Genomic DNA, 24,070 nt, shown 5'->3' on the forward strand with positions numbered 1-24,070 from the left:
GAAGAGGCTTTTTTCAGTTTTCTATTCGTCTTGGTTTTTGCTTGGAAATTTGCTGTTTTAATTGTGTATTACATGTATTGGCTGTTAGGATGTGTATGACTCCATTATTTTTGTGTTTTATGTAATTATTATTATTAGTTTGTGTAAGATTTACAAAATTCAATTTTCTTTAAGTATGTTGTCAATGTCATGCAGAACACTAGCATTAAGTCCAATAACAAAGAACCATTTTAAGTCTTATAGATGACATTGACTCCTTTTCCTTTCAGTTAGTTAAATATAGATGCTGGTTTAAGCCTTTAGTCTTTCAATTTTTAATATCATTAACCCATGTGAAGATATTGGGCAGTGTCTGTTCTTTCAGTTATTTAGGTGTAGTAGCTGTTCTGAATTTTAAGATTAATCATTTTTCATTACGATTGATCAACTTTTGCTGGATATGGACAACCAGTGATAAAATTACTATATTTCTTTTACCATTTATTTGAAATGATTCATTCTTTTTATGGCCTTTATGACGTTTTCGTATATTCATTCATCATTAAGTAATAGCATTCATGGTGACATGACGACTCCGTTTTTATGCTACTTCATTATTTTCTCTTATTAACTTTCCATGAAACCTGAACATAGTTTGCCAAGATGGCGAGCAAAACTTCATGGATTTGGTCTAACATACATTAATTTTGGTCTACATTATATCTTCTGTAATCCATTCTGGGTTTATTTTCAGATTTTACAGAACTACAAGTACAACATACTATATCTCATATCATCGTGGTTGCTTTGTAACGCATTAATCCTCTAGCTTTTCTAAAGAAAATTTGCGTGGTTAAAATATATGGTTTTTCTTTCCTTTCTAGTTACCTGTTTCATTTGTTGGTAGTAGTGTTATTCATTCCTTAAAAATAGTTCAGTACCTTGGGGCTAGGGTGGCATATTCATAATTCATTTTCCAATTTTGGATCAATTACGATGATTTATATCCATTACTTATTCCACTCTTCTGGATTAGTTTCCTTTGGGGACCTGTTGCAGAAAGTGAAGGGAAGGGACAAACTGTCAAATTGAGTTATACGAAAAGTGATGACGCCAAACAATCACAAAATTGCAGATGCCTGTCATGTGATGAAGCAATATGGCATTTCGGAAGTTGAAACAAAGGCAGCACTTAAGAAACTTCTAAAATTGTATGAAAATAACTGGGAGCTTATTATAGATGACAATTACAAAGTACTGCTTGAGGTTATATTGGACAAGAAGCCTGAGAAAGAGGTGTACCCTATTGACATATGTTACATCATACATTATTCTCTACATGGTGTTTGGTTTATTGAATGCATAGTATTATATTAAGATTTTGTTTTTAATTATTTTCATCTATTATAATCTTATAAGAGAACAATGAAAATATTGATCTAATTGTTTTGTTTTGCACTTCCTTATGATGCTTCTACTTTGTACCCTCAAGCCTTGTCCTATTTTGCATGCTAATAACGGCTCTTTAAACAGAGAGTGGAATGCAAGGAAAAAGAAGCTTTATAGATTCTGTTCCTTATATTTCTGTTTACTATTACGGTCGCGATGTTTCATGTCCTGCTCTCTTCTACCATGCAGGGGAGCTCATGGGAATGATAAATATTTTTTAATTTCATTGCATGCTTAATTTAAATGTTTTAATAATACATGTATCTTCATACCAGATGTTGAAATCTGAGAACATAGAAGCTCCATCATATGATAAAACTGAAGTTGTTGAACTTCCAACCAAGAGATTATGGACAAGACAACAGAAAAAGCAGGCAATGTCCTCCTCAAAGTCTTGCTTGAAAACAACTCTATCAAGAGCAGCACATCAGAATGATGATGAACTGTTTTCAGATTCTGATGAACCTAAGGAATCTAAGCCACTATTGAGAAAAGCTTTCCTGAGACACCAGGAGGAAGAAGCTTTGATCCGTGAATCAAAGGTGAGCATTTTTTGCTTTATCATATAGATTTCTTCCTTATATTTCTGTAAACTTTTATTTCAAATTATGGCTGTGGTGTTTCATGTCCTGGTCTCATCTACCATGAAGAGGAGATCTATGAGAATAATATATTTTTTTTTCAATTTCATTTGCATGCTTAATTTAGGTATTTTAATATTACATTTATCTTTGTTTTGTACTAGGGAGTGAAATCTAAGAACAAAGAAGCTCTATCAAATGTTAAAACAGTTGTTGAACTTCAAACCAAGAGAGTATACACAATACAACAGAAAAAACAGGCATTGTCCTTCTCTAAATCTTTCTTGGAAACAACTCCATCAAGAAGCGCACATCAGAGTGATGATGATATGTTTTCAGATTCTGAAGAACCTGAAGAAGCTCAACCACTATTGAGAAGAACTTTCCAGAGACACCAGGAAGAAGAGGTTTTGGTATCTCGGGATAACTTACATCCTGTTCATAATTGCAATCCGCGGCTGGAACAAAGATTCATTTTGATAAGTGAAGATAGTCCTTCAGATTTTGATGGTTGTAACGTTCATGAAGACAGGTTGAAGATAATGGAAGTGGAACACTTGAATGTGGACAGCAAAGATCGTGTTTCAGATTTGCCACAGATTGATGTTGCATCAACTCCTCCACAGGGAGAGGAGAAAATTTCTTTGATTTGTAACTCTTCTTCACAGTCTGATTTCAATCTTCCAAATCTAGAAGTGGTGAAAGAGAGATGCATAAAATCATATGGAAATGGAGAATGCTTTTTGGCAACTGGAACTGATTCCACTGTTGATGAAAATACAAGGTTCAGAGATGTGCCAGAGTTAAATATTTCCAATGCACAAGATGTTCTTGCCAAAAAAGATGATTATCAAGGCAATAATTGCAGTTCTCCAAGTTTTCCTAGTGAATCTTTTGTTTTTCAAAATCTTATCAAGATTGTACCCCATGTACCCAAAGATATAGCTTCTAGTGGATTCGAAGGTCTTCACCACTTAATTGGTTTCGCAGTTAAGGATATTGAGAACATTTGCGGTGACAGTAGAAAGAGATTAAAGGTTCTCCAAGGCCTTCAATCTTCAAAATTGTGCATGGTGGAGGCTTCTGAGAGTGAGAACCACCATTCTTCACTTGGAGTCGTAAAATCCTGTGTTTATATTGATGACATAACTAGAGGTGAAGAAAGAGTGAAAATTTCCTTGGAAATTGGAAGAAATGCTGAAGATCTGCCAACCTTTTTTTACATCCCAAGGAATATAGTTTATAAAAATGCTTGTGTTAATTTTTCACTTGCTCGTATATCTGATGATGGTTGCTGCTCACATTGTTATGGGGATTGTCTGGCATCGCCAATACCATGTGCCTGTGCTTTTGAAACACGGGGTGAATTTGCTTACACACCTGGGGGATTGGTCAAGGAGAAGTTTCTGGAAGAATGTATATCTTTGAACCGGGAACCTAAAGCACACCACTACTTCTATTGTAAAAAGTGTCCACTTGAAGGGTCTAAGAAGAAGAGTTCTGTAGCATGCAAGGGCCACTTATTACGGAAATTTATAAAGGAATGCTGGGCTAAATGCGGATGTAACAAGAACTGTGGAAACAGGATTGTTCAGCAAGGCATAACTGTGAAGTTGCAGGTTAGTTTTTTCTCTGTGAATATTTCTGTTGTGACCCCAAATAATATCATAGCCAGATCAGGTTGCTTTAAATGCTAAATGCATCTGAGGAGTTATCCTGGGTTTGTATGTTTCAGGTGTTTTTGACGCCTGATGGGAAAGGGTGGGGTCTTCGTACACTGGAGGACTTGCCAAGAGGGGCTTTTGTCTGTGAGTATGTTGGGGAGATAGTAACCAACACGGAATTATATGAGCGTAATAAATGTAGCGCTGATAAGAAGCATACATACCCAATGCTACTAGATGCAGACTGGGGTTCAGAGGGTGTCTTGAAAGATGAAGAGGCCCTTTGCTTGGACGCTACAGTTTATGGAAATGTTGCAAGATTCATCAATCACAGGTGTAAATTCCATACTCTTTTATGCTTTTTTTGTAGTAGCAATAAATTAATTATTAGAATGGTGAATTAATGTTAAAGGGGATAATTTCACAAGACTTTTATCTTTCTCTTCTATATAAATTTCAAGATTATCTTATTCTTTGGTGGTGTTTGTACTTCTTTTCAAATTTCCTTCTCCAAATGAATCTCAGGGTATTGGGTCCATCACAAGCAGATGTGAGTTTTCATACTCACATCTGAATGGTTTGCTCTTTAATATTTTGATTCATGAGAGAGATTGTTAACTTACTCTTCTCTCCTTCAGTCTCATTTTTCGCTAATTCTCCTTACATATGCATTGTTCATTTCATTGGCTAGATGTTTTGATGCTACCTTGGTTGAGATCCCTGTTGAAGTGGAGACCCCAGATCATCACTACTATCATGTATGACTTCTGAGCATTTAAATCTTGTCATTTTGTCTTGTTCAAAGCATTTCTATATACAAGTATATATGAGTTTACTATAGTTGTTTAGTGTTTTTTATTTTTAATGTCATGCAGGTTGCCTTTTTCACAACAAGGAAGGTTGCTGCTATGGAGGAGCTCACTTGGGTAAGAGGGATTCACCAAAATATGATATGTTTGATATTTCTATTTTTTTGGCATTGTTGTCCAACTTTTTATTGTCTTTGCTGTTGCAGGACTATGGCATTGACTTTGGTGACCACAATCATCCTGTGAAGGCGTTCCACTGTGTCTGTGGAAGCTCATTCTGTCGTGACCCCAACCCCCGCAACCATTAAACTTGTTCAAGTTTTTTAATGCCTTGTTATAATTCTAAAATAGGTACAACTGCAATGTAACAGAAATTCCGATTATATCAATCAGTTTTCCTAGGCCAAAAGAAATTATAGTTCCTTAGACTTTTGACTTGAGAATATAAATGCACTGAAGACTCCGTTTGTTTTGAAAGAAAATTGAACTTTTCAAAAATGTATTCTGCTGGAAAAGATTTTCTGAATGAGATACAGAATTGTAATGAAAAATGCAGTTGGATATGTTTTTGTTACATTAGATATCTCCAGTTTTTTTTTTTTGATGCATGCTATGAGTTGTGTGAGGCTCTTCCTTGCACGATTGTTCCTAACAATATTTTCATGAACACAAGCTATTTGTGGTGCAGCTATGTTTCTGTATCAAAGATACAAAAGGTGTATATATCCTCAGTCTTCACACACCTCATGCACAAAATTTTGTCCATGGCGCCAACATTTATAGAGCATGTAATAGCACCTCCCATGATGGACATGTATGTGACATAGAGTTCCCCCCCTCCCAACAAAGAAGGTTTAGAATGTCTGAAAAGTAAGAGGAAGAGAATGAACTCTTAGACTTAGATGTGGCCCTGTGGGGTATGTGTCATAAATATCTACCTCATAATACAGCCGATGTGATAGTCTTTTTATTTTTTGTTTTCAAATGAGAATGACGAAAATTGAATTTTATTCCTAACTAATGGAAGAAATGATCTATCATTGAAAATATACATCCCACTAATACCTCCTCCTCAAATAAAGATTTACTTTTGTGCTTTCTGCCTTCAGATTGTGGATTTTATAGTGAAGCATCAAGTACTATTTTTAGTGCTTGACCCTGGTGAAAATTTGAACATGCCTTTTCCAAATCAAAACAAAACAAAAACAAAAAAGAAAAAAAGTAAACATTGGGCCCGCTCAGTGTCTGAAATCAAGATGAAGACCTTAGACCTAAATTTATAGGCCCAGCTCAGTATTTTGTGAGGTCCCTTTTCAAATTTTTCAAGGCCCAGTACTTATTCGGTAATCTTGTAAAAGAGTTTGGACTGAATTGGAATATGGAAAAAGTGCTGGCTTGCTGAAAACCCTACGCAGCCCTCTATATATTGAAGTCCAAAACCCTAACCGCTCTCTCAGTCTCGTCTCAGCAGCAGCCGAAGATGTCGAAGCGAGGTCAGTTCGCCTCCGCCGTCCTCTTCCTTTGTTTCTCTGCTAATGCTTCTATTTCATTTTCTGTTTGGATCCTGAGAAAATATAGTCCTAAACATGTGAATCTATACTTTATATTACCGGTTTATTTTCCTTTATGGATTTGTTTTAATTTTGAGTTTTTGTCTCTTTGGCTTACTGAAAAATGGTAGGGAAAAATTAAAGCTTTGAAGTGTTCATTGGTTGGATTGAACATTTTCTATTAACTTCCATTGGAGTCTCATAGATACTTGTTTTTGAAAATGTTAATCATGTTTTCTATTTTTACTTTGAATATTTTTTCTTATTTTATACGAATCTGAGCTCTTTCACTTTTAGAGAGTAAAAATGATTTAATAAATGACAATAGCTTTTCATTCTGTTAATTATTTTAGAAAGAAGATAAAGGGTTTTTGAATATGGAGGATGATATGGTTTGTTATGTTGATTTTCTTGTTTAGGGCGCGGAGGGTCCGCTGGAAACAAGTTTCGGATGTCACTGGGTCTGCCTGTGGCGGCCACAGTGAACTGTGCTGATAACACTGGTGCTAAGAACCTTTACATCATTTCAGTAAAGGGAATCAAGGGTCGTCTGAACAGGTTGCCATCTGCTTGTGTTGGTGATATGGTGATGGCCACTGTCAAGAAAGGGAAGCCTGATCTGAGGAAGAAGGTCCTGCCAGCAGTCATTGTGAGGCAGCGCAAGCCATGGCGCCGAAAGGATGGGGTCTTCATGTACTTTGAAGGTAAATATTTTTGTTAATGTGTGATTTATTTAATTTGCTGATTGCATTGTTACTATTCTGTTGGTTATGCAGTTGTAATTGCCTTGTAGGTTTGTTGTTGATTGGATGAACTGATAAGCTGTCCCTCTGATATGTGGTTGTATATAATGAGTTAAATGGCATGTTAACTAATATGCATGCTCTGTTAGTTCTATCTCCTTATCTAGCATATTGCATGCTGTGATATTGAATATCTGGTGATCATATCCTTGGATTTCTTTTAAATTAGGTTTGGCATTCACTGAGTCTAATTTTGAGCAGTTTTTTTGGTATTTCTCATACTTATTCTGATTCTAGAATCCTCTGTTCTGTCATTGTAAGTTTGATGCCTGATGCGGCGTGAGAAAAGGAGGATGCTGGTTAAGCAGTGTCACGATGCATATATATATCTTCCATTAGTGGAGTTATGTGCGTATTATGATTTGATGCTTCCTGAGACCAGCTAAATTTCTCTTCTGTATAGAAACTTGCCTTTTGCGATTCGATACATGTCTTTTTTCTACACCTATACTCTCTTCATTTGTAGCCCAAGCATTGTCTAAAAACTTTCTAATTTTTGTATTGCACACCCAGAAACATCAATTTCCATCTTTTCCATATCCCTTATGGTAACTTTTCCTATAGGTTGCTGTATCTTTCAATGTTTAGATACCTTTGATCTTCCCCTTTTCAGTTTTGAGGTGTCTTAATTTTCCTATGTTAATCATCTTGTCTGGAAATGGAACTCTGGTGTGTTTTTCGGTTGTCCCAATAGTTGAGTTAAAGTTGGCAGTAAACTGACCAGACATAAGTCAAGTATCCTCCTTATTTGGTGGTTGATGCCGTTACAAGTCTGGGAAATCGATAGTGCCCATCGTTACAGGTGTGCATATGCTTTTATGCTCACATCTGCTCCATTTGGGTTCTACATATCTTTTTGGCATTGACATATAAATCAAGCTCATATGATTTTTATTAGGTAATGGTTCAATTGTATATTTTGTATTATTGAAGGCAATGCTAGTTTATTTTATTTCAATAGTGAGTTAAAATTAATTGTAAGATCACCAGACATAAGTCAAGTATCCTCCTTATTTTGTGGTTGATGCCGTTACAAGTTTGGGAAATCAATAGTGCCCATCGTTACAGGTGTACTTTTGCTTTCATGCTCACATCTGTTACATCTGGATCCTACATATCTGTTTAGGCATTTAAAAATGGGCAATTCTGTTTACACCTTTTGTTTATTTTGTTCCAATAATGAGTTAAAAAACTATAAGATTACCAGACATAAGTCAAGTATCCTCCTTATTTTGTGGTTGATGCCGTTACAAGTCTGGGAAATCAATAGTGCCCATCGTTACAGGTGTACTTTTGCTTTTCATGCTCACATCTGTTACATCTGGACCCTACATCTGGACCCATCCTTATTTCTTTCATTGCATTTCATCGTTCATCTGATATCTTACTGAACTTTTCTTATTTACAGATAATGCTGGAGTCATTGTGAATCCTAAGGGAGAAATGAAAGGTACAGCTTATAATCAAAATTTCTTGAATATTCTCCTAGATAAGTTATAACTAGCATCTAGTAATGGTTGTTTACCTTTTCGTATGTGTGTGCTGTCTTTTTGTTTAGGTTCTGCTATTACTGGTCCTATTGGGAAGGAGTGTGCTGATCTTTGGCCAAGGATTGCAAGTGCAGCTAATGCCATCGTTTAAATTTAGGACAGATATATGTGTTATCCTTGTTTTTGATAGTAGATTCAGGTTATCCCTTGAATTTAACTAAATTTTGTTTTAATCGTTTTGGTGTGTTGTGTAAACTCAAAAGTGTTTGTTTTGATCTAGATACTGTTTTTATGTTTAATTTTCGGAATCTAGAATTTCAATGTGCCCTTTTAAGGGATCTGTTTTAGAATTTATCTTCCCCGATCTCTTTTGCTTAATGAGTTTAGTTTTCATGCCCATATTGCAGTACCAGCAGAATTGAGTAAATTAAATTCATTTTCCATAAAATTCATTTCATGTGCCCAGAAACTTTGATGCAGGCTGTACTTTGTTCTAAAAATTTCTCCTATTTTTCCTGCATTCTTCTTTTGCCAAGTAAACAAAAACATCAGTTTTGAATTATTCATATTAACAGTGAATTACTCTAATGATTAATGAGGCCTTTCTAATAAATTTATCGCTTATTATACCTTGGAAATGGGTTATGATTAGACAATTAACAAATGATTCTTAACTTTCCTTCTCCTGATCTCCTTTTCAATAAGCTTTAGATCATGGTTTGATTCCATCTTTGTAATACCACAAAATTGAATCCAATGGGTTGGAATGGCTGTAGGAGAGGCTACAGAGCAATTGTAATGTATGTGCCGACAAGTATTAATGTCATGCTACCGAGTCCAGCAAAATGCATAAACTAAACACAGAGTGATAAATTGACTAATGGCTTCAAACACTTTTCATCATCCAATCTTGTTTCCGCTACAGGTCACCATATAACCCAAAGAAAACTCAAACTTCCATGTCTCCACCAGTTATAATAAAATTTCCATTTAACACAACGCATTTGCCACCCTGCCCAGCATGTGATTTGCAGAACATGTCCCATGTGACCCAGCCTTATTTCCTTTGTCCAATCTCCAGATACAATAGCTACGTAAACCCACTTTCTATTCCCTTCTCTCTGTCGTAGACCATACCCATTGTGAAGATTAAAATGGGCAGAAGTCTAAGGCTCTTATTATGCTGCTTGAGTCTTTTTGTTACTGTAACAGTAGCAGAGCCACAGTGGAACATTTTGAATCAGAGAACAAAGAATGGGATGAAGATCAGCTTGAGAAACTACTGTGAGAGTTGGAGGACCATACCCATTGTGAAGATTAAAATGGGCAGAAGTCTAAGGCTCTTATTATGCTGCTTGAGTCATTTTGTTACTGTAACAGTAGCAGAGCCACAGTGGAACATTTTGAATCAGAGAACAAAGAATGGGATGAAGATCAGCTTGAGAAACTACTGTGAGAGTTGGAGGATGAATGTTGAGCTCCACAACATTAGAGAGTTCCAAGTGGTGCCTCAAGAATGCATTGGGTACATTGGGAAATATGTTACTTCAACTCAGTACAAGGTGGACTCCGAAAGGGCAATTGAGGAGTGCATTGTGTATCTAAGCACTAGCTGTAATTTGAAGAAAGATGGTAAAGATGCATGGATTTTTGATATTGATGATACACTCCTTTCTACTGTGCCTTTTTTCAAGAAGCATAATTTTGGGTAAGCCATTTTGTACATTCAAAACATTCAGATCACATATAAAATATGTCTGTGATATAGATTTACATAAACCCAGTTAGAAGATTGTTGGTGAATTAAATTGCTGTTAGGTATAGGTAAACATGAATGATCTCTTGATAAAAAGTCTATCATGCATGTTATATTTTGTGGATTTTTATGTGCAATCCAGATTGATAGATATGGTAATTTACCAAAACACTTCTATGTATTTATTCTTGATCGGAAATAGGGGTGAGAAGTTGAACCTGACTTCTGTAGAGGAATGGATGAGCCATGGTAAGGCACCTGCTTTAAAACACTCACTCAAACTCTTCAATGATATGAAAGCCAGAGGGCTGCAGATCATTTTGGTTTCTTCAAGGAGGGAGCATCTTAGATCAGCCACAATTGACAACCTTGTTAATGTTGGCTATTATGGATGGACAAGTCTCATTTTGAGGTCAGCTCTCTCTCTCTCTCTCTCTCTCTCTCTCTCTCTCTCTCTCTCTCTCTCTCTCTCTCTCTCTCACACACACACACACACACACACACATACACACACATGTTTCTTAGAAAGGTCCTGTATCTAATTTGTTTCACTGGAATACTTGGAAAATTGTTTCTGGGGTACAGGGGTCCTGATGATGAATTGAAGGGGGTGCAAAATTACAAGGCTGATGTGAGAAACCAATTGATTGGTGCTGGGTATCACATTTGGGGCATTGTAGGGGATCAATATAGCAGCATTGAGGGACTTCCAAGCGCTAAAAGGACATTCAAACTTCCAAACCCATTGTACTATGTTTCTTGAAAAACCATCTTGTACTTAATTTCTCTCTTTGTTCTTACTTTGTTTAATTGATTGTTCATTCAATTCAATTTCCTTGAAATGAAGTATTGAAAATATGACCATTTAATGCTTTTTTAGCTTCAACTCCATTGACAAATAGATGCAAGCAATGCTCTTTTATTTGCACAGTTTAGCCAAAAACATCCCAGCCACATTACATGATCATATTGTTGATCACATCTCTTCTATTTCACTTCACCTTCATAAAACATGTGATTAACAATTGGTCAATGAACTCTTAGGTGTGAATAGAGACATCCTAAAGATCGAAAATCTGAAAAGTGCCTCAAATTTTCAAGAACCACATCAGATTGGAGTCTTTCATTTCCAAGAGCATGAACTAAATTAACTAATGGTCATCAGCCTTATGTGTGGAGGACCATCCCTCAATTTATTAAAACTTCAACACCTCATACATAAACTAGATACATATATACGTAGCTGCTTCCTCTGTAGGAACTACATACTGTTTTAGCCCATCTTATTCTTAGCTGAACCCACTGCATTCATCTTAGCACAATACTCGAACAAGCTTCCGTCGAAGCAGCGTCTAACAGCTTCTTTAGACAGATAACCCTCCTCATCCCTGGCAAGAACATATAAAAGTCCCCATTCCAGCTTACTTGTAATCCTGCAAAATCCACACCAGAGACAGCAAAGTGGATAACCAAAACATATTCCCATGGAATTCTGAAGTAAATATAAGGGACCTAAAAAAGACTTACCATCCAAAGAAGTCGAATGCAACTCTGTTCCCCTCGGTCATGTCCCAAAGCTCTCCGAATGTGAACTTGTCAGGCACGGTTCGGGCATACTTGCTAAACATGTTCTCAATGTTCACTGGCATGAACCTGGACAACAATTGCAGATGAGTCCTAATGATTAATTTTAATCCATAACAATATTACAGAGATTGTAACACTCACATTTAATTTATATCTACATACCTTCCTTCCGTGTCATACGTTGCAGAATCACTACCGTGCTTTGACCTGTGAATGTTGTAAATGTATATGGGAAAGAAAGGAGAAGGAATCCACCCCTGTGAAAGGTACAAATTGAGGAGTTACAAAAATGTAGATTAATTAGTCATGCTTTACACTCACATATATCATATATGATATACCTTCCTTCTGTGTTACCTTTATATTCACATTTATCGCGCTTTGAGAAAACACACCAATATGCACAAAACAGTTGATAGAGTCACAGTTGATGCAGCTTAATTAGTATTTCTAGGATGTCTATTAGCAACTAACATCCCCATCTTGGTAAATTCAATTACAGAGAAGTGTAGCATTACTCTTAAGAGGGACTACATTTAGGACCAAATTTAGACATAGAAATGGTATACTTGTAGCACAGTATATAACTTACAGGTAGAGTAGCATAACTGAGTGCCCCATTAATAAGAACAGTTATAATAAGGGACGCGATTAAGTTGAAACCAAGGGCTCGCATTCCTGATTAAAAGGGAAAATAAACAATACATGAGAACCAAATAAATTCACTACAAGGGTGATTGTGGAGTAAACTAAAGGCATATATGATGAAGCTACAGCAGGCACATGAAGATTTACCAGTGTAAGTTTCCCAAGGATAGATGATCCCATTGTCGTCCCTGTCGAAAAAAGCTACATGCTGCTGAAGAACACTCAAGTTGCGGTTCGGATGGCCCGGTGTTCCTGTTGGATGGTTTGTGTCTGGAGCAACCAATGCTCTCGGCATATCTGAAATTGGCCATGCATGTATCAAACAAAACAACTTTAAGTATTAGGAAACTGTAATACCTTGGATTTATCTGTATCTCACTGAGAAAAATCCAAAAGAAAACAAAAAATTGTTTGCTTTTGAACCCCATAACTCGCATGATTTTGATTTTTGTTCATAGAAAGCAAAAGAAAACTTTGTATGTGCTTCTAGACCATGTGTCAAAACTTTATTTCTGCCCATATATAGAGACCCTATTCTGTGCCCGACACAATTTGTATAACAAGTACAAATTAACCAAATTAAGCTGCAGGACTTTCTTGGATAATGTCTGTCAGTCATAATTTTAAGGGTTAATTACAAATACCACCCCTGTTTGACGCTTTTGCTCTAAACTAAAATTTTTAGATATTATTCACAATCTCAATTCTTTAAAACAATTTACCCCTGTTGAAAAATAAATTTCTCTGTTAGTTTTGTACACGTGGAGTCTGCATTTTTTCATGTTAATCATCAATTGAAGCCAAAAATGACATAAGTAGCTAATGAGGACCCTTAGGACAGGCCCATTGTTATGCATGTAATGGAAGAATAATAAACAAGCTAATTACAAGGAGAACTAGCAATTAATTAACAAATTAATGAAGTAATTAACTCACATGGCTTTGGAAGTGTGGTTTCCAAGTCGGTCCTGACTTTTCTCTCTTGGGTCACTGGTGCATAAGGAGCTTCTGTTGCTAATGCTTCATTCTCCATCACATGAGCCGCCATGGTGATCTCTCTCTCTCTCTCTCTCTCTCTCTGGTATGTGAGGAGTTTAATTGGGCTGCTTATAAAGAGCGGTGAGAGAGTGGGTAGAGAGAGAAAACATATATGCACCGACCCAAAGGATGAAGGTCCCAAGTCCCAACACAAAATGATTTGCGTGGCAAGTAATGCAAACACCACCTGATTTTCAAGGGCCAGTTGTGGCTTGTATGAGAAATGCATGCAATCCTTGTATCATAGCCTTCTTACATTTGGCTTCCTCTTGCCTCGTGCATGTAAAATCATCACCTTTTAATAATTAAATATATATCTTTGCTTCAGCTACAACTTTTTAGTTTTTACTTTTTAGGCTTATTTGCACATTTACTTCTTGATTTTTAGGTTTTTTTCATTTTACCCCCTCACATTTATTGTTTCATATAACCCTCTGAACTTTTATGTTGTTTTCTACATTGCCTGATTCCGTTAATTCCGTCAATATTATCGTTAGAAATGATGATGGGGAAGGGTAATTTTGTCATTTCACCAGTAAAATATATTTAAAACAATATTTAAATTAACAAAATAATAAAACTTTAAATTAAAATTAAATTTTTAAAATTAAATTAAATAAATAAAAAAAAAACCAAATCCCTCCTTCCCCACTCTCTCCCCACCCACTGGGCATGCCGGCCATCCCACCCTTCCCACACTTTGCACATTCCGGCCATCCCACCCTCTCCACCCACTGCACATGTCGACCACCTCCTCCACTCTCTCTCTCTCTCTCTCTCTCTCTCTCTCTCTCTCTCTCTCTCTCTCTCTCTCTCTCTCTCTCTCTCTCTCTCTCCTCCCTACCCAGCCAAGACCCGTACCACCCAGTCCCAGACCCGCCCCGCCCTACGCAGCCCAGCCCCATCTCGGCCCAGCCCCACCCAACCCTCCCCCGCCTTGCACAGCCTTACCCTACCCCGATCCGTCGCATGCAGCCAGCCCAGCCCCGCCCTCGCTTTGCCCCGATCCGCCCCACGCAACCCAGCCCCAGCTCGGCCCAACCCCTCCCCATTGCCCGCCTTCACCCAGCACCTCCCACTGTCCCACACCCCCTCCCCCAACCTCCCCTCAAACCCACCATCGCACAATCCAAACCAAAGATTTAATTTTTTAATTAAAATTTCAGTTTTATGTTTTTAATTAAAAAAATGTGGTAAGGTTTCCAACATGGCATATTGGGTCCCACAAATGACCACATGGCACAAACATGGCAAAGATTGATCCTCTGTGGCTAAATAGACAAAATTGTCATGCCACGTAGACGCCACGTCAGCATTTCTAACGGTGGTGTTGACGAAATCGGGCAATGTGAGAAACGACATAAAAGTTTAGGGGGTTATATGAGACAAATAAATGTGAGGGGGCAAAGTGAGAAAAAACCTAAAAATCAAGAGGCAAATGTACAAATAAGCCTAGTTTTTACACACAAAAGTAATAATTAATTAAATTGAGAATACCAATTCAATAGCTAGCAATACATAGAGAGGGTTGACGTACATAATATACATTTTTATATATATATATCATATTCGATCAAATACATATCAACGAACATGCACACTTGTTATTGAGTGTTTAGTGACTTTACCGAATACTCAATAATATTTTTTAACACAAACGAACACTGCAAGTAATTAAAAAGATGTCATTAGAAATCAAGTAATTAAAACCCATTTTCTATGCTAGCTGGCTGCCTATATGTTAAAGAAGCTTTGGTGCGAGAGTACGTATAGCATGCGAGGGGCACAAGTGCACAACACATGCAAGTTGCTTGCCATGCATCCAAAAAACCTGATGGTGGGTAGTGTGTGCAGTGTGCATTATGTGCCTGGCGTGAAACAAACTGCAATATCAATCAGATTCTTCCATCTCTTTCTACCTTAATTTCTTCTCCTCTTTTTGATTACTTAAGCAACATTCTTTCCACATAGCGCTGGCGTTTCAGAGCAAGTTAAAAGAGAAAATTATAAATTTGGTCTACTTATTTTATACCTAGTTCAATTTTGGTCTATAATTTTTTTTTTTTAAGTTATGTTTTGGTCTATTAATTGTTTCATTTGTTCAATAAAGGTCCAGATTTGTAACTTTAAATCTTTTGGGTTGTGTTTTCTTTAAATATAATTAAAGTATAAGTTATATTTCATCATTTCTTGATCATAAGAACTAATTTGGAATATTAGAATCTAAGAGAATTGAGATTTGGTGAAGTTTGAAAAATTGGCAGTTTCGGGTACCATACTTTGGAGTCAATTATCTCGAGTTTTAGAACTCCAATTTGAATAATTTTTATATGGTTGTAAAAAAAAGATGCATAGCTTTAAGATAAGTATATGTTTGCTGAATTTGAGTGAGATTTGATAGGGTAAAATGCAGGTCAAATTTGAGAAAATAAATCTAGACCTTTATTGAACAAGTGGAACTATTAGTAGACCAAAACAAAACTTAAAAAAGATTGTGGACCAAAATTGAACTAAGTATAAAATAAGTGGATTAAATCTGTAATTTTCTCCAAGCTAAATTACATTTTGGTCTCTGCATTTTAAGTTATCTTCCATTTTTGTTCTTGTGATTTTAATTTTTTTTTTCTAATTATGTTCTTATAGTTGATTAACAGTTACAATTAAGGACAAGTAAAGACTCGAATCCCCTCCCCAATGTGCTTGGCCTTTTTTGGTTGAGGGTTTAATTGGGTTGGAAGAGATAAACTTGTAGTGTAGTTTCTTGTTTGTTTAGGCCTTTGGTCTCCATTCTCACCAACAACAAAAACAAAAAATTTTCATCAAATTAGTTGACAAATTGTCCATGTAAGCATTTGATGGCGTGACACATATCACGTTACGTGGACATTTCGTTAATTAATTTGGCAACCTTTGATTTGAAGGCAGGTAATGTTTTTAGTCACTTTTAAGTTTTAAGGTGTTCGGTGTAGAAAAGAAGAAGAGAGAGTGAAAAAAAGAAGAGAGAGTGAAAAAAAAAAAGAGGTGGGTGTTTGGAGAAGGGTCGCCGACTATCTATATGAGAGATGGGGGTCGAGAGGAAGGGGTTAGTTTATTTTTTTGTTTAGTTTTTAATAATAGGGACAAAATAAAAAATTTTGGAGGTGTCCAAGCATCATACTTGTATGTTTAATCACTCATTGTTGAATTTATATATTTTTTTTTATTACATGGAGGTTTAAGTTTCAGATTGTTAACCTTATTCCACCCATTTCATGGATAAAAACTTGATAAGACGGATGTATGTATTTTATATAGGAGAAAGATTCATAACATTATATTTTTGACAGGAATTTTTAATTAAAGATCCATTGATTTTAACTACTAAATTTTAATAATTTTTTAGTTTAAGTACCAAAATTAAATAAGATTTTAGATTAAATACTAGTTGAAAAGTCAAACAAATTAATAAAGTAAAAAGTAATAGAATTTGCAAATATTACATCACATGCCACTACAATAAAAAAAATAAAAAAAATATTACATCACAAATATTACATTAATTTATATTATATTGTATTAAAAAAAAATCAATACAGTCACAGTTTAACTGTTACTGTCTTGGTAAATTGAAAGAAACACTCACACCACTATACTATATATTATTTTGAGTAAAAGTATTGTTTTGACCTCTATTTATACTATATTGTAGTATAATTCTCTAAAAAAAATTCAATTAAGTCACAACTTAAATGTGACTGTCTCACAACTTAGATGTGACTATCGTTCAGTCACAACTAAATTTGAAGTTGTGAGTGTCGTACAGTCACAACTAAATGTGAAGTTGAGACTACATTAGTAAATTTTCAAGATAATATAAAAGCCTCAAGGGTAATTTTGTCAAAACCTTATAAATTTTAATTAACACTCGTCATATGTGAGCTAAAGGATAAAAATGTCAAATGGAAAGGCTCAAATCAAATGGGCCAACATATTTGTGACATAATCTAAAAAACTACATTTAAATTTGGTAGTTCAATTGAAATATTATATGGTGTTCATGCTATACCAAAAAATTATTGGAATTTGGTATTTAATCTTAATTTTCTAAATTTTTAATGGGGTTCATTCCATATAGGATTTCAACGATCCGAACCGTCTATTTTCTAGGTCTCTATTAAGGAATCATTCTTGCAAAAAATTAGTTAAATCAAAAATCATTTACCATATAAAATTAAATAGTCAACATTTTAAGTGTTTATTTTGTTGACCATTTAATCTTTGTAGGTTAATAATTTCCGATTTACCTAATTTTTTACAAAAATAATCCTTTAATGGACACCTAAAAAATAGACGGTTTGGATTGTTGAAATCCAATATAAAGTGAACCCTATTGAAAACTTGTGTCAAAAATAGAATACCACGGATTCGCCCCCTTTTATATATCTATCTTTGTCAAATGATGAGATAAATAGAAATAGAGAATTACCAAAATGGTCCACTTATTATTCACTTTGTCTTGGTTTGGTCCATGACTTTTTTTCGCCATTTTGATCCACAAACTTTATGACATTTGCTATTTTGGTCTATTATGTCAAAATTTCATAAACAGACGTTAAATGAAGGAGCAAAATGGTCAATTATGTCCTATGTTTTTCAATTTTTTTTCTCAATTTTAACCCAACTTTTAACCTATTAAATCTCCAGCAAATTCATCAATTTTATACTAGTTTTGAAGCTATGAATATTCTCTTTACAACCATATAGAAAGCATTTAAAAAAGAGCTATAAAACTCGAAATAAATGATCACAAAATAGGCTACTCGAAACTGCTCCATTTTTAAAGTAAATTTCCAGATTTTTTAAATTTCTTCCAACTTCAATTTTCTTTGAATTCAACACTTCAAATCAATTTCTTAAACTACTAGAAACATGTATAAAGTCTCTCAATCCATCACACAACCTCAAACCAACCTAGAAATCAAAATCTCAATTAAGAACATAAAACTTCCAAAACTAAAAAAATTGATAAATACACCCCCAACTTGAAATTTTCCTTCAATTCTCATTTATTTCTTAAGTTGTTTAGGTCACAAGAAGAAGAGAATTATGGGCGAGAATTATGATGGGTCTACCCCATTGTGGACTCCTACTGAGAGATTGGCTATCGGCCCATCTAGTTAGGTTTACGCGGGCCGACCCGTCGGGTCAAGCCGGGGCAAAAGCAGGTTCCGGGTCCTTCCAATATAAACACCCGATTCCAAAAGCAAAGCCTCTATTTTCTCTCTGTCTTCCAAAAACACAAAACCCAGAGACACACACAGACAGAGAGAAATCAAAAGCTTTCTACAAGACAACAATGGCGACGGAGGCAGCACCAGCACCACCAGCAGACATAGAGGTGAACACCGGAGCAGAGGCGGCGGCCGAGGCAAACAAACAGCCGAGCAGCGAGCCCCACAAGCTGGAGAGGAAGTGGACCTTCTGGTTCGACAACCAATCCAAGCCCAAGCAAGGCGCTGCTTGGGGCACCTCGCTTCGCAAAGCCTACACCTTCGAGACTGTCCAAGAGTTTTGGTGGTATGCCTAACATAACCCATCTCCTCCTTCCTCCAAATCTTTCTCTCTTTTTTTTTATTTGTTTTTTTTTTTTTTTTGGGTTATATGGCTTTGAGTCGTTGAGGTTTTTTCTTGCCCTGTATTTGTTTTGGGTTTGTCTTTTTGGATTTGTTACTCTTGTTGGTTTTGTGGGTCTGTGCTTATTTTTCCTGTTTTGTTGATTTGTAATTGATTGTCATTATCTTCTTCTGTTTGGTTGATGGGAAAATTTGGGGGAAATTTTCTCTGAAGCCAAGTAACGTACAGGGATATTGGTCCTTTTATTTTTTTCTTTGTTTGATGTTGATATTGTTTCCTGGAATTGATAAAGTTCTAGAGAAAAAAAAAAATGGTTGAATTTATGCATTGGCTTGATGGGGTTTATTCCCTGAAATCCCAAAAATGCTTGCTGCAACGTTCTTAGCTTTGCCTTTGTGTGTGTGTGTGTGGTTTATCTTTTTTATGCTTTAATCTATAACTTACAATTCCAATTGATGCAGCCAAATAAGTTCCCTAGTTTCTGCATCTGTTAGTTTCTTGGTTTCTAGCCTTTTGTTAGTTTATTTTCCATCCTAATTATAGTTTCATAGTTATAATTAAGGGATGGTTAATGACATTTTTTGTCCTTTTTTTTTTTTTTTATTTAAATGAAAGATAGAGGGGTGAGACTTAGAACATATGATAGGAGAGGAAGGAAGGGTTAAGAATATATTGAATTAACTATGAGCCCAAAACTACGTAACATTATTTTAGTTTTCAGATTTTAAAACCATTCATTGTGTTCTTCTTCATCTCTCACCTCTCTCCCCTCTCCGTTTTCCTTTCTCTCTTAAATTTTTTTTTTTTAAAAAAAAAAAAGCAAAAGAAAAGGTTAGCAAATTTGCCCTTAGTTTTTAATTCTGGACCTTCAAGACTGGTTGTATGCAAGGTCATTTGATTCAAGTTCTGAACTTTAATCCAATTTCAATCCCTTAATTTGAAGTTGAGATGCAAAATATTTTTGCAGTCTTTATGATCAGATATTCAAGCCCAGCAAGTTGCCAGCAAATGCAGATTTTCACTTGTTCAGGGCTGGGGTTGAACCAAAATGGGAGGACCCTGAGTGTGCTAATGGAGGGAAGTGGACTGTCACCAGTGCCAGGAAGGCCAACCTTGAAACCATGTGGCTAGAGACTGTGAGATCTCACTTTCCTCATCATTTTTCTTTCTATTGATATATATTATGTATGCACACACACACATATGTTGAGGAATGATATTTTGGCATGCTATGTTGCTAGAATGTGAATCAAGAATTCAACTTGATTTCACCTACTTAACGGTTTTATTTGGAAATGCAACATAACATGTCAAAGTACCTAGCAAGATAAAGTTACTCTATATATAGTCATGATCTCCTCATCGGTGAAACGCTTGGTGAGGATCAATTATCTTGCTCACTGATGAGTTGTTGATGACTTTTTGTGTATTGGGATAAGCACTAGGTTGATTCCTGTTACATTAGGGTTTATTGGAATTTTTATAACAATGGGTTATTATTTTACTGGGTAGTTGATGGCACTGATTGGAGAGCAATTTGATGAGGCTGATGAGATTTGTGGAGTGGTAGCAAGTGTGCGCCAGAGGCAGGATAAACTTGCATTATGGACTAGGAATGCTGCTAACGAGGCTGCCCAGGTGATTCAAATATACACTTTAAATCGGATGATTTATTGGATTTTGATGATCTATATTATTTCTGTGGATGACTTTTCATCTTCTGTGCTGTTAGATGATGAAATAGTTAAAACCACCAACATTTTCAAATCTGGTCTACAACCTTTTTTATTTAATTGATGTGAGGTTGTTGTTGCTGAGTGCTCTATTCTTGTTGTTTAGATGGAAAAATACTTCACTGCAGGAAAATCAAAACCTCTAACATTGGTTTCCTTCCCTGATGAAAAAGAATTTATTTTTAAATTGCTAACCAAATGATGCCATCCCAAACATAATTATCAGAAACAAGAAAAATATAATTTTATGTACTCTCTTGACCTCTTCCCCATCAGACATAGGTGGGTCCCCTGAGATGGTTAATTTTCCTATAATGACGGATGCATGTGATTTGGTTTAGTGGGAAAAGTTAACCTTTGAGAAAAGGAGATGGGTTCTTTAAGTATCTTTTGGCTTCCCTCTGAAGCTTTTTGCTTGGAGGAGGTCTTCTTCCAATGTTTCTTGAACTAATTTCTATAGTTTTCTAATGGTTGCAAAGAGGATGCTCTGCTTAAATTTATTTTAGATTGGAAAACCATCATTTTGCTTGAATGCAATTCTGCATTTCTTAATTGCATTTTCCTCGACGTAGTTGTGTTTGGTATGCATGGTAGATTTCTTCCTTTTTGTGCTGGTTCTACTATTATACCAACCACTGATACAATATTTTCTCGTAACTTGTTCAGCTATCTGCTCTAATTAAAATATTTATTTATTTTTTAAAAATAATTCATAGTATGTGTGCATCCATAGCTCTCACATTTTTAGGTTAGAGTGTGATCATTGCATTTTTGTCATCCCATGTTTTGTTGCAAATTTAAAATGCGGGCAACTGACTGAATTTAATCTTGTCATGTAGATGAGCATTGGGAGGAAGTGGAAGGACATAATTGATGTCACTGACAAGATCACTTACAGCTTCCATGTAAGTTTTAGTTGGTGCTATCTGTTTTTGAGTACTCCTGTTCTCTATCTCACTTCCTCTGTTATTGCAGGATGATTCTAAAAGGGAAAGATCTGCAAAGCCTCGATACAATGTGTGAGCATTGCTCAATTGTTTTGTTGCATGGGTCTTCACTCTCCGTGACCAAACTTGTGAACCCGGCCACAATTTTTCTGTTGTTTGTTGAAAAAAGCTAGAGGAAGCTTCTTATAATTTATTTTTTGCCAATGTAATACAATCTTTTTCTTCATGTTAGGAGTTTTAAAAATTTTCTCAAGTACGCTTAAAGTAAGTTTTGTTTGTAACACACCTGTGATTTACTTGGATTGACAACCAAATGATTCAAGTCTGCATGTTTGCCAAATTTTTCTATTAGGTCTCTTGTAGATAGTTACTGTGTTGCTGATGAGCCATTAAAGATCTGCATTCACTCAATGTCCGTGAATACACACTCATGTCATGAATGTGGCTGTCGATAACAGTCCTAGTCTGGCTTGCATAGATTGGAAGCTAGTTTTGAGCTTATAACAATGGGTTTGAGAGTGGAAACCTGAATCTCAATTTTCACAGCTTTATTTCATTCTCGTTTTAGATAAATAATCATTAAAAAAATTAAAAAATACTGCTAAAGCTTGTGACATGTATTTACTCATATCATTTTGATAAGTAAATCTCTTCCTGAGTTTTGTAAGGACTAAATACAGAAATAAAATTGCAACTAGTTGAAGAATGATCATGATTCATGACAAGTGCATATATATGGAGTAGACATCAAAGTTTACATTCTGATCATCTGAAAGTGCTTAAAATTAATGAAGTATGAAATTAAATAAGTATAACATTAAATTTCTAATGGTGACAACAAAATGGAGGCATATGCATGTGTATCTGATTCATCATATCATGCAAGGAACCCCAGCCTTTCTCCGTTCTTCTTGGCCAGCCGAATCAGTCCTTGCCTTTGCTTCGCATCAGCTCCTATGGATTTGCAGAATTCGGTGATTACCTGCAGAGAAACAGGTGTCCAAAATTTAAGAAATTCTACAATACCATTTTTTTGTTCAAGGAGAGAGAGAGAGAGAGAGAGAGAGAGAGAGAGAGAGAGAGAGAGAGAGAGAGAGAGGGGATGAGAGTCGAACTCTCTGAGAGGAATGTTGACTAAAAGAGGTTAAAGGTGTTATTTGCTTAACAAAGAAACAATCTTTTACTAGAAATCTTATGATATCAGATTGTGAATACGAACCAATGATAATATGGATGCTTATTTGAATGTGCGGTTCAAATCGGTAAACTGATAACATAATATGTGAGTCGTACAGTAGACAAGAGAAAGCATTTTCAAAGTTGTAGTTTTGAATTCTAGTTTGACAAAAAAATTTGATAATGCTAATGGTTGAGCAAGAAGTGCATGTTCAGTCAAGCTTACAGCATAGGCAGAAAAAGAAATTAACTTTATAGTGTGATCTTAGTCGTAGCTAGTCACAAAGGGAAGACTATATTACCTGCGAGTGCAAAGCAATTGCTTTACCCCTAATTTGATTGAAGCGCTTCTTGCCAATAATATTACGTGCAACAACAACAGCAGGAGCAAAGATACCCTTTCCTTCATTGATATTCTTCATCATGGGTTGTGCTCGGACTGGCTTCCCAACTCGGACTTGGGTTGGCACTGATCTGACCAGCATGCTATAATCTTCACCAACCATTGAAGTTCCCCAACTTCCATGAAAGGAGCTTCCTTTAAACCCGGTTGCAGAAATTGAAGTTGCCATTGAAAAAGTTGAACCAGAAGAAGCTCTGAGAAAATTGCAGGGTGTTCTTTTGCTTTGTTAGAGCTTTCTGATGGTTGTTAATGGGTTTATTTGCTTGTGGAAGAGGAGATATTATGGTGTATTTTTGAGAGCCTTTGGTTTTTAAACGGATAGCAGCGTGAGAGAGAGTTCAAGGGCCATTGAGAACCACACATGCTGGTTGGCCTTGGATAGTTTTGGTTTTCCACAAAACGCATGCTACTTGTACAGTCTTGGTTGGACTGACGGTCCCCATTTGTTAGGAGGATCTGAATCTGAATTCCTAATGGGCATGGTCCACTTGTCACCTTCCTAGTAAGCCACTGCATCATGGATGAGATGATTCTAGCCGTTCATTGCCTTTCTTGAACTTTCCATATAGAGACATAATAGAAACCAAAACTTCGAATTAAATTGAACGGTGCATAATAACCAAGGACTTCATGGTTTGAACTAGACTGTTGGAATAGCAAAGTTGCACCTTACAACATTCCTGCTACTTCCTACCTGCATGTGAACAACATGTTGTACCGCGGCGTACCTACCAAGAAACTATGAATTTTCAACCATTGATGTTTGAAGTCATAAGAAGATTCTGAGAATGGCTTCAAATTTGCTTCCTCAGGACGGTGTTTGATGCACATCAGAAGAGTCATT

General features: G+C 35.9%; 6 protein-coding genes across 6 annotated transcripts; 4 read left to right on the forward strand and 2 right to left on the reverse strand.

The window, feature by feature from the left end:
- The first annotated feature begins 1,086 nt into the window (after positions 1-1,086).
- Positions 1,087-4,790, forward strand: LOC147293771 (putative inactive histone-lysine N-methyltransferase SUVR2). The gene is made up of 7 exons (XM_086231126.1): positions 1,087-1,275; positions 1,704-1,802; positions 2,261-3,628; positions 3,745-4,007; positions 4,365-4,431; positions 4,549-4,599; positions 4,689-4,790. Exons 1-7 carry the CDS (start codon positions 1,087-1,089, stop codon positions 4,788-4,790), a joined length of 2,139 nt encoding a protein of 712 aa, XP_086087252.1.
- A 1,072-nt stretch (positions 4,791-5,862) lies between these two features.
- Positions 5,863-8,677, forward strand: LOC147293772 (Ribosomal protein L14p/L23e family protein). The gene is made up of 4 exons (XM_086234171.1): positions 5,863-5,975; positions 6,452-6,736; positions 8,244-8,285; positions 8,394-8,677. The coding sequence occupies exons 1-4, from the start codon at positions 5,963-5,965 to the stop codon at positions 8,474-8,476; spliced, it is 423 nt and encodes a 140-aa protein (XP_086090297.1). The 5' UTR covers positions 5,863-5,962; the 3' UTR covers positions 8,477-8,677.
- A 951-nt stretch (positions 8,678-9,628) lies between these two features.
- On the forward strand, positions 9,629-10,844 carry LOC147293773 (acid phosphatase 1-like). The gene is made up of 3 exons (XM_086234026.1): positions 9,629-10,033; positions 10,284-10,493; positions 10,667-10,844. Exons 1-3 carry the CDS (start codon positions 9,648-9,650, stop codon positions 10,842-10,844), a joined length of 774 nt encoding a protein of 257 aa, XP_086090152.1. The 5' UTR covers positions 9,629-9,647.
- A 510-nt stretch (positions 10,845-11,354) lies between these two features.
- Positions 11,355-13,364, reverse strand: RD20 (Caleosin-related family protein). Its single transcript, XM_086233424.1, has 6 exons — positions 13,253-13,364; positions 12,464-12,613; positions 12,261-12,346; positions 11,831-11,925; positions 11,609-11,734; positions 11,355-11,514 (listed from the first exon to the last, which is right to left on the reverse strand). Exons 1-6 carry the CDS (start codon positions 13,362-13,364, stop codon positions 11,355-11,357), a joined length of 729 nt encoding a protein of 242 aa, XP_086089550.1.
- A 5,242-nt stretch (positions 13,365-18,606) lies between these two features.
- On the forward strand, positions 18,607-21,998 carry LSP1 (Eukaryotic initiation factor 4E protein). Its single transcript, XM_086230480.1, has 5 exons — positions 18,607-18,910; positions 19,935-20,103; positions 20,480-20,605; positions 21,540-21,605; positions 21,676-21,998. Exons 1-5 carry the CDS (start codon positions 18,690-18,692, stop codon positions 21,721-21,723), a joined length of 630 nt encoding a protein of 209 aa, XP_086086606.1. The 5' UTR covers positions 18,607-18,689; the 3' UTR covers positions 21,724-21,998.
- Positions 21,999-22,345: 347 nt separating this feature from the next.
- On the reverse strand, positions 22,346-23,562 carry PGR5 (proton gradient regulation 5). The gene is made up of 2 exons (XM_086230481.1): positions 23,126-23,562; positions 22,346-22,629 (listed from the first exon to the last, which is right to left on the reverse strand). The coding sequence occupies exons 1-2, from the start codon at positions 23,393-23,395 to the stop codon at positions 22,525-22,527; spliced, it is 375 nt and encodes a 124-aa protein (XP_086086607.1). The 5' UTR covers positions 23,396-23,562; the 3' UTR covers positions 22,346-22,524.
- Between the last annotated feature and the right edge of the window lie 508 nt (positions 23,563-24,070).

Source organism: Dryas octopetala, chromosome 2 (genome assembly GCF_963921425.1).
Source record: "Dryas octopetala chromosome 2, drDryOcto1.1, whole genome shotgun sequence".
Lineage (NCBI taxonomy): Eukaryota > Viridiplantae > Streptophyta > Magnoliopsida > Rosales > Rosaceae > Dryas > Dryas octopetala.

What these genes read in the sequence shown, in the direction of transcription:
- RD20 (XM_086233424.1), bottom strand. Translation starts at nt 13,364, where the DNA reads ATGGCGGCTCATGTGATGGAGAATGAAGCATTAGCAACAGAAGCTCCT. An exon ending in TCCTTGGGAAACTTACACTG is followed by an intron (nt 12,347 to 12,463) that starts GTAAATCTTCAT and finishes CCTTTTAATCAG; the next exon opens with GAATGCGAGCCCTTGGTTTC. An exon ending in GCATTCGACTTCTTTGGATG is followed by an intron (nt 11,515 to 11,608) that starts GTAAGTCTTTTT and finishes TGGATTTTGCAG; the next exon opens with GATTACAAGTAAGCTGGAAT.
- LOC147293772 (XM_086234171.1), top strand. An exon ending in GGTCTTCATGTACTTTGAAG is followed by an intron (nt 6,737 to 8,243) that starts GTAAATATTTTT and finishes TCTTATTTACAG; the next exon opens with ATAATGCTGGAGTCATTGTG. An exon ending in TCCTAAGGGAGAAATGAAAG is followed by an intron (nt 8,286 to 8,393) that starts GTACAGCTTATA and finishes CTTTTTGTTTAG; the next exon opens with GTTCTGCTATTACTGGTCCT.
- LOC147293771 (XM_086231126.1), top strand. Translation starts at nt 1,087, where the DNA reads ATGACGCCAAACAATCACAAAATTGCAGATGCCTGTCATGTGATGAAG. An exon ending in CAAGACAACAGAAAAAGCAG is followed by an intron (nt 1,803 to 2,260) that starts GCAATGTCCTCC and finishes ACAATACAACAG; the next exon opens with AAAAAACAGGCATTGTCCTT. An exon ending in GCATAACTGTGAAGTTGCAG is followed by an intron (nt 3,629 to 3,744) that starts GTTAGTTTTTTC and finishes TGTATGTTTCAG; the next exon opens with GTGTTTTTGACGCCTGATGG.
- LSP1 (XM_086230480.1), top strand. Translation starts at nt 18,690, where the DNA reads ATGGCGACGGAGGCAGCACCAGCACCACCAGCAGACATAGAGGTGAAC. An exon ending in CTGCTAACGAGGCTGCCCAG is followed by an intron (nt 20,606 to 21,539) that starts GTGATTCAAATA and finishes CTTGTCATGTAG; the next exon opens with ATGAGCATTGGGAGGAAGTG. An exon ending in AGATCACTTACAGCTTCCAT is followed by an intron (nt 21,606 to 21,675) that starts GTAAGTTTTAGT and finishes CTGTTATTGCAG; the next exon opens with GATGATTCTAAAAGGGAAAG.
- LOC147293773 (XM_086234026.1), top strand. Translation starts at nt 9,648, where the DNA reads ATGGGCAGAAGTCTAAGGCTCTTATTATGCTGCTTGAGTCATTTTGTT. An exon ending in TTCAAGAAGCATAATTTTGG is followed by an intron (nt 10,034 to 10,283) that starts GTAAGCCATTTT and finishes GATCGGAAATAG; the next exon opens with GGGTGAGAAGTTGAACCTGA. An exon ending in TGGACAAGTCTCATTTTGAG is followed by an intron (nt 10,494 to 10,666) that starts GTCAGCTCTCTC and finishes TCTGGGGTACAG; the next exon opens with GGGTCCTGATGATGAATTGA.
- PGR5 (XM_086230481.1), bottom strand. Translation starts at nt 23,395, where the DNA reads ATGGCAACTTCAATTTCTGCAACCGGGTTTAAAGGAAGCTCCTTTCAT. An exon ending in CAATTGCTTTGCACTCGCAG is followed by an intron (nt 22,630 to 23,125) that starts GTAATATAGTCT and finishes GTTTCTCTGCAG; the next exon opens with GTAATCACCGAATTCTGCAA.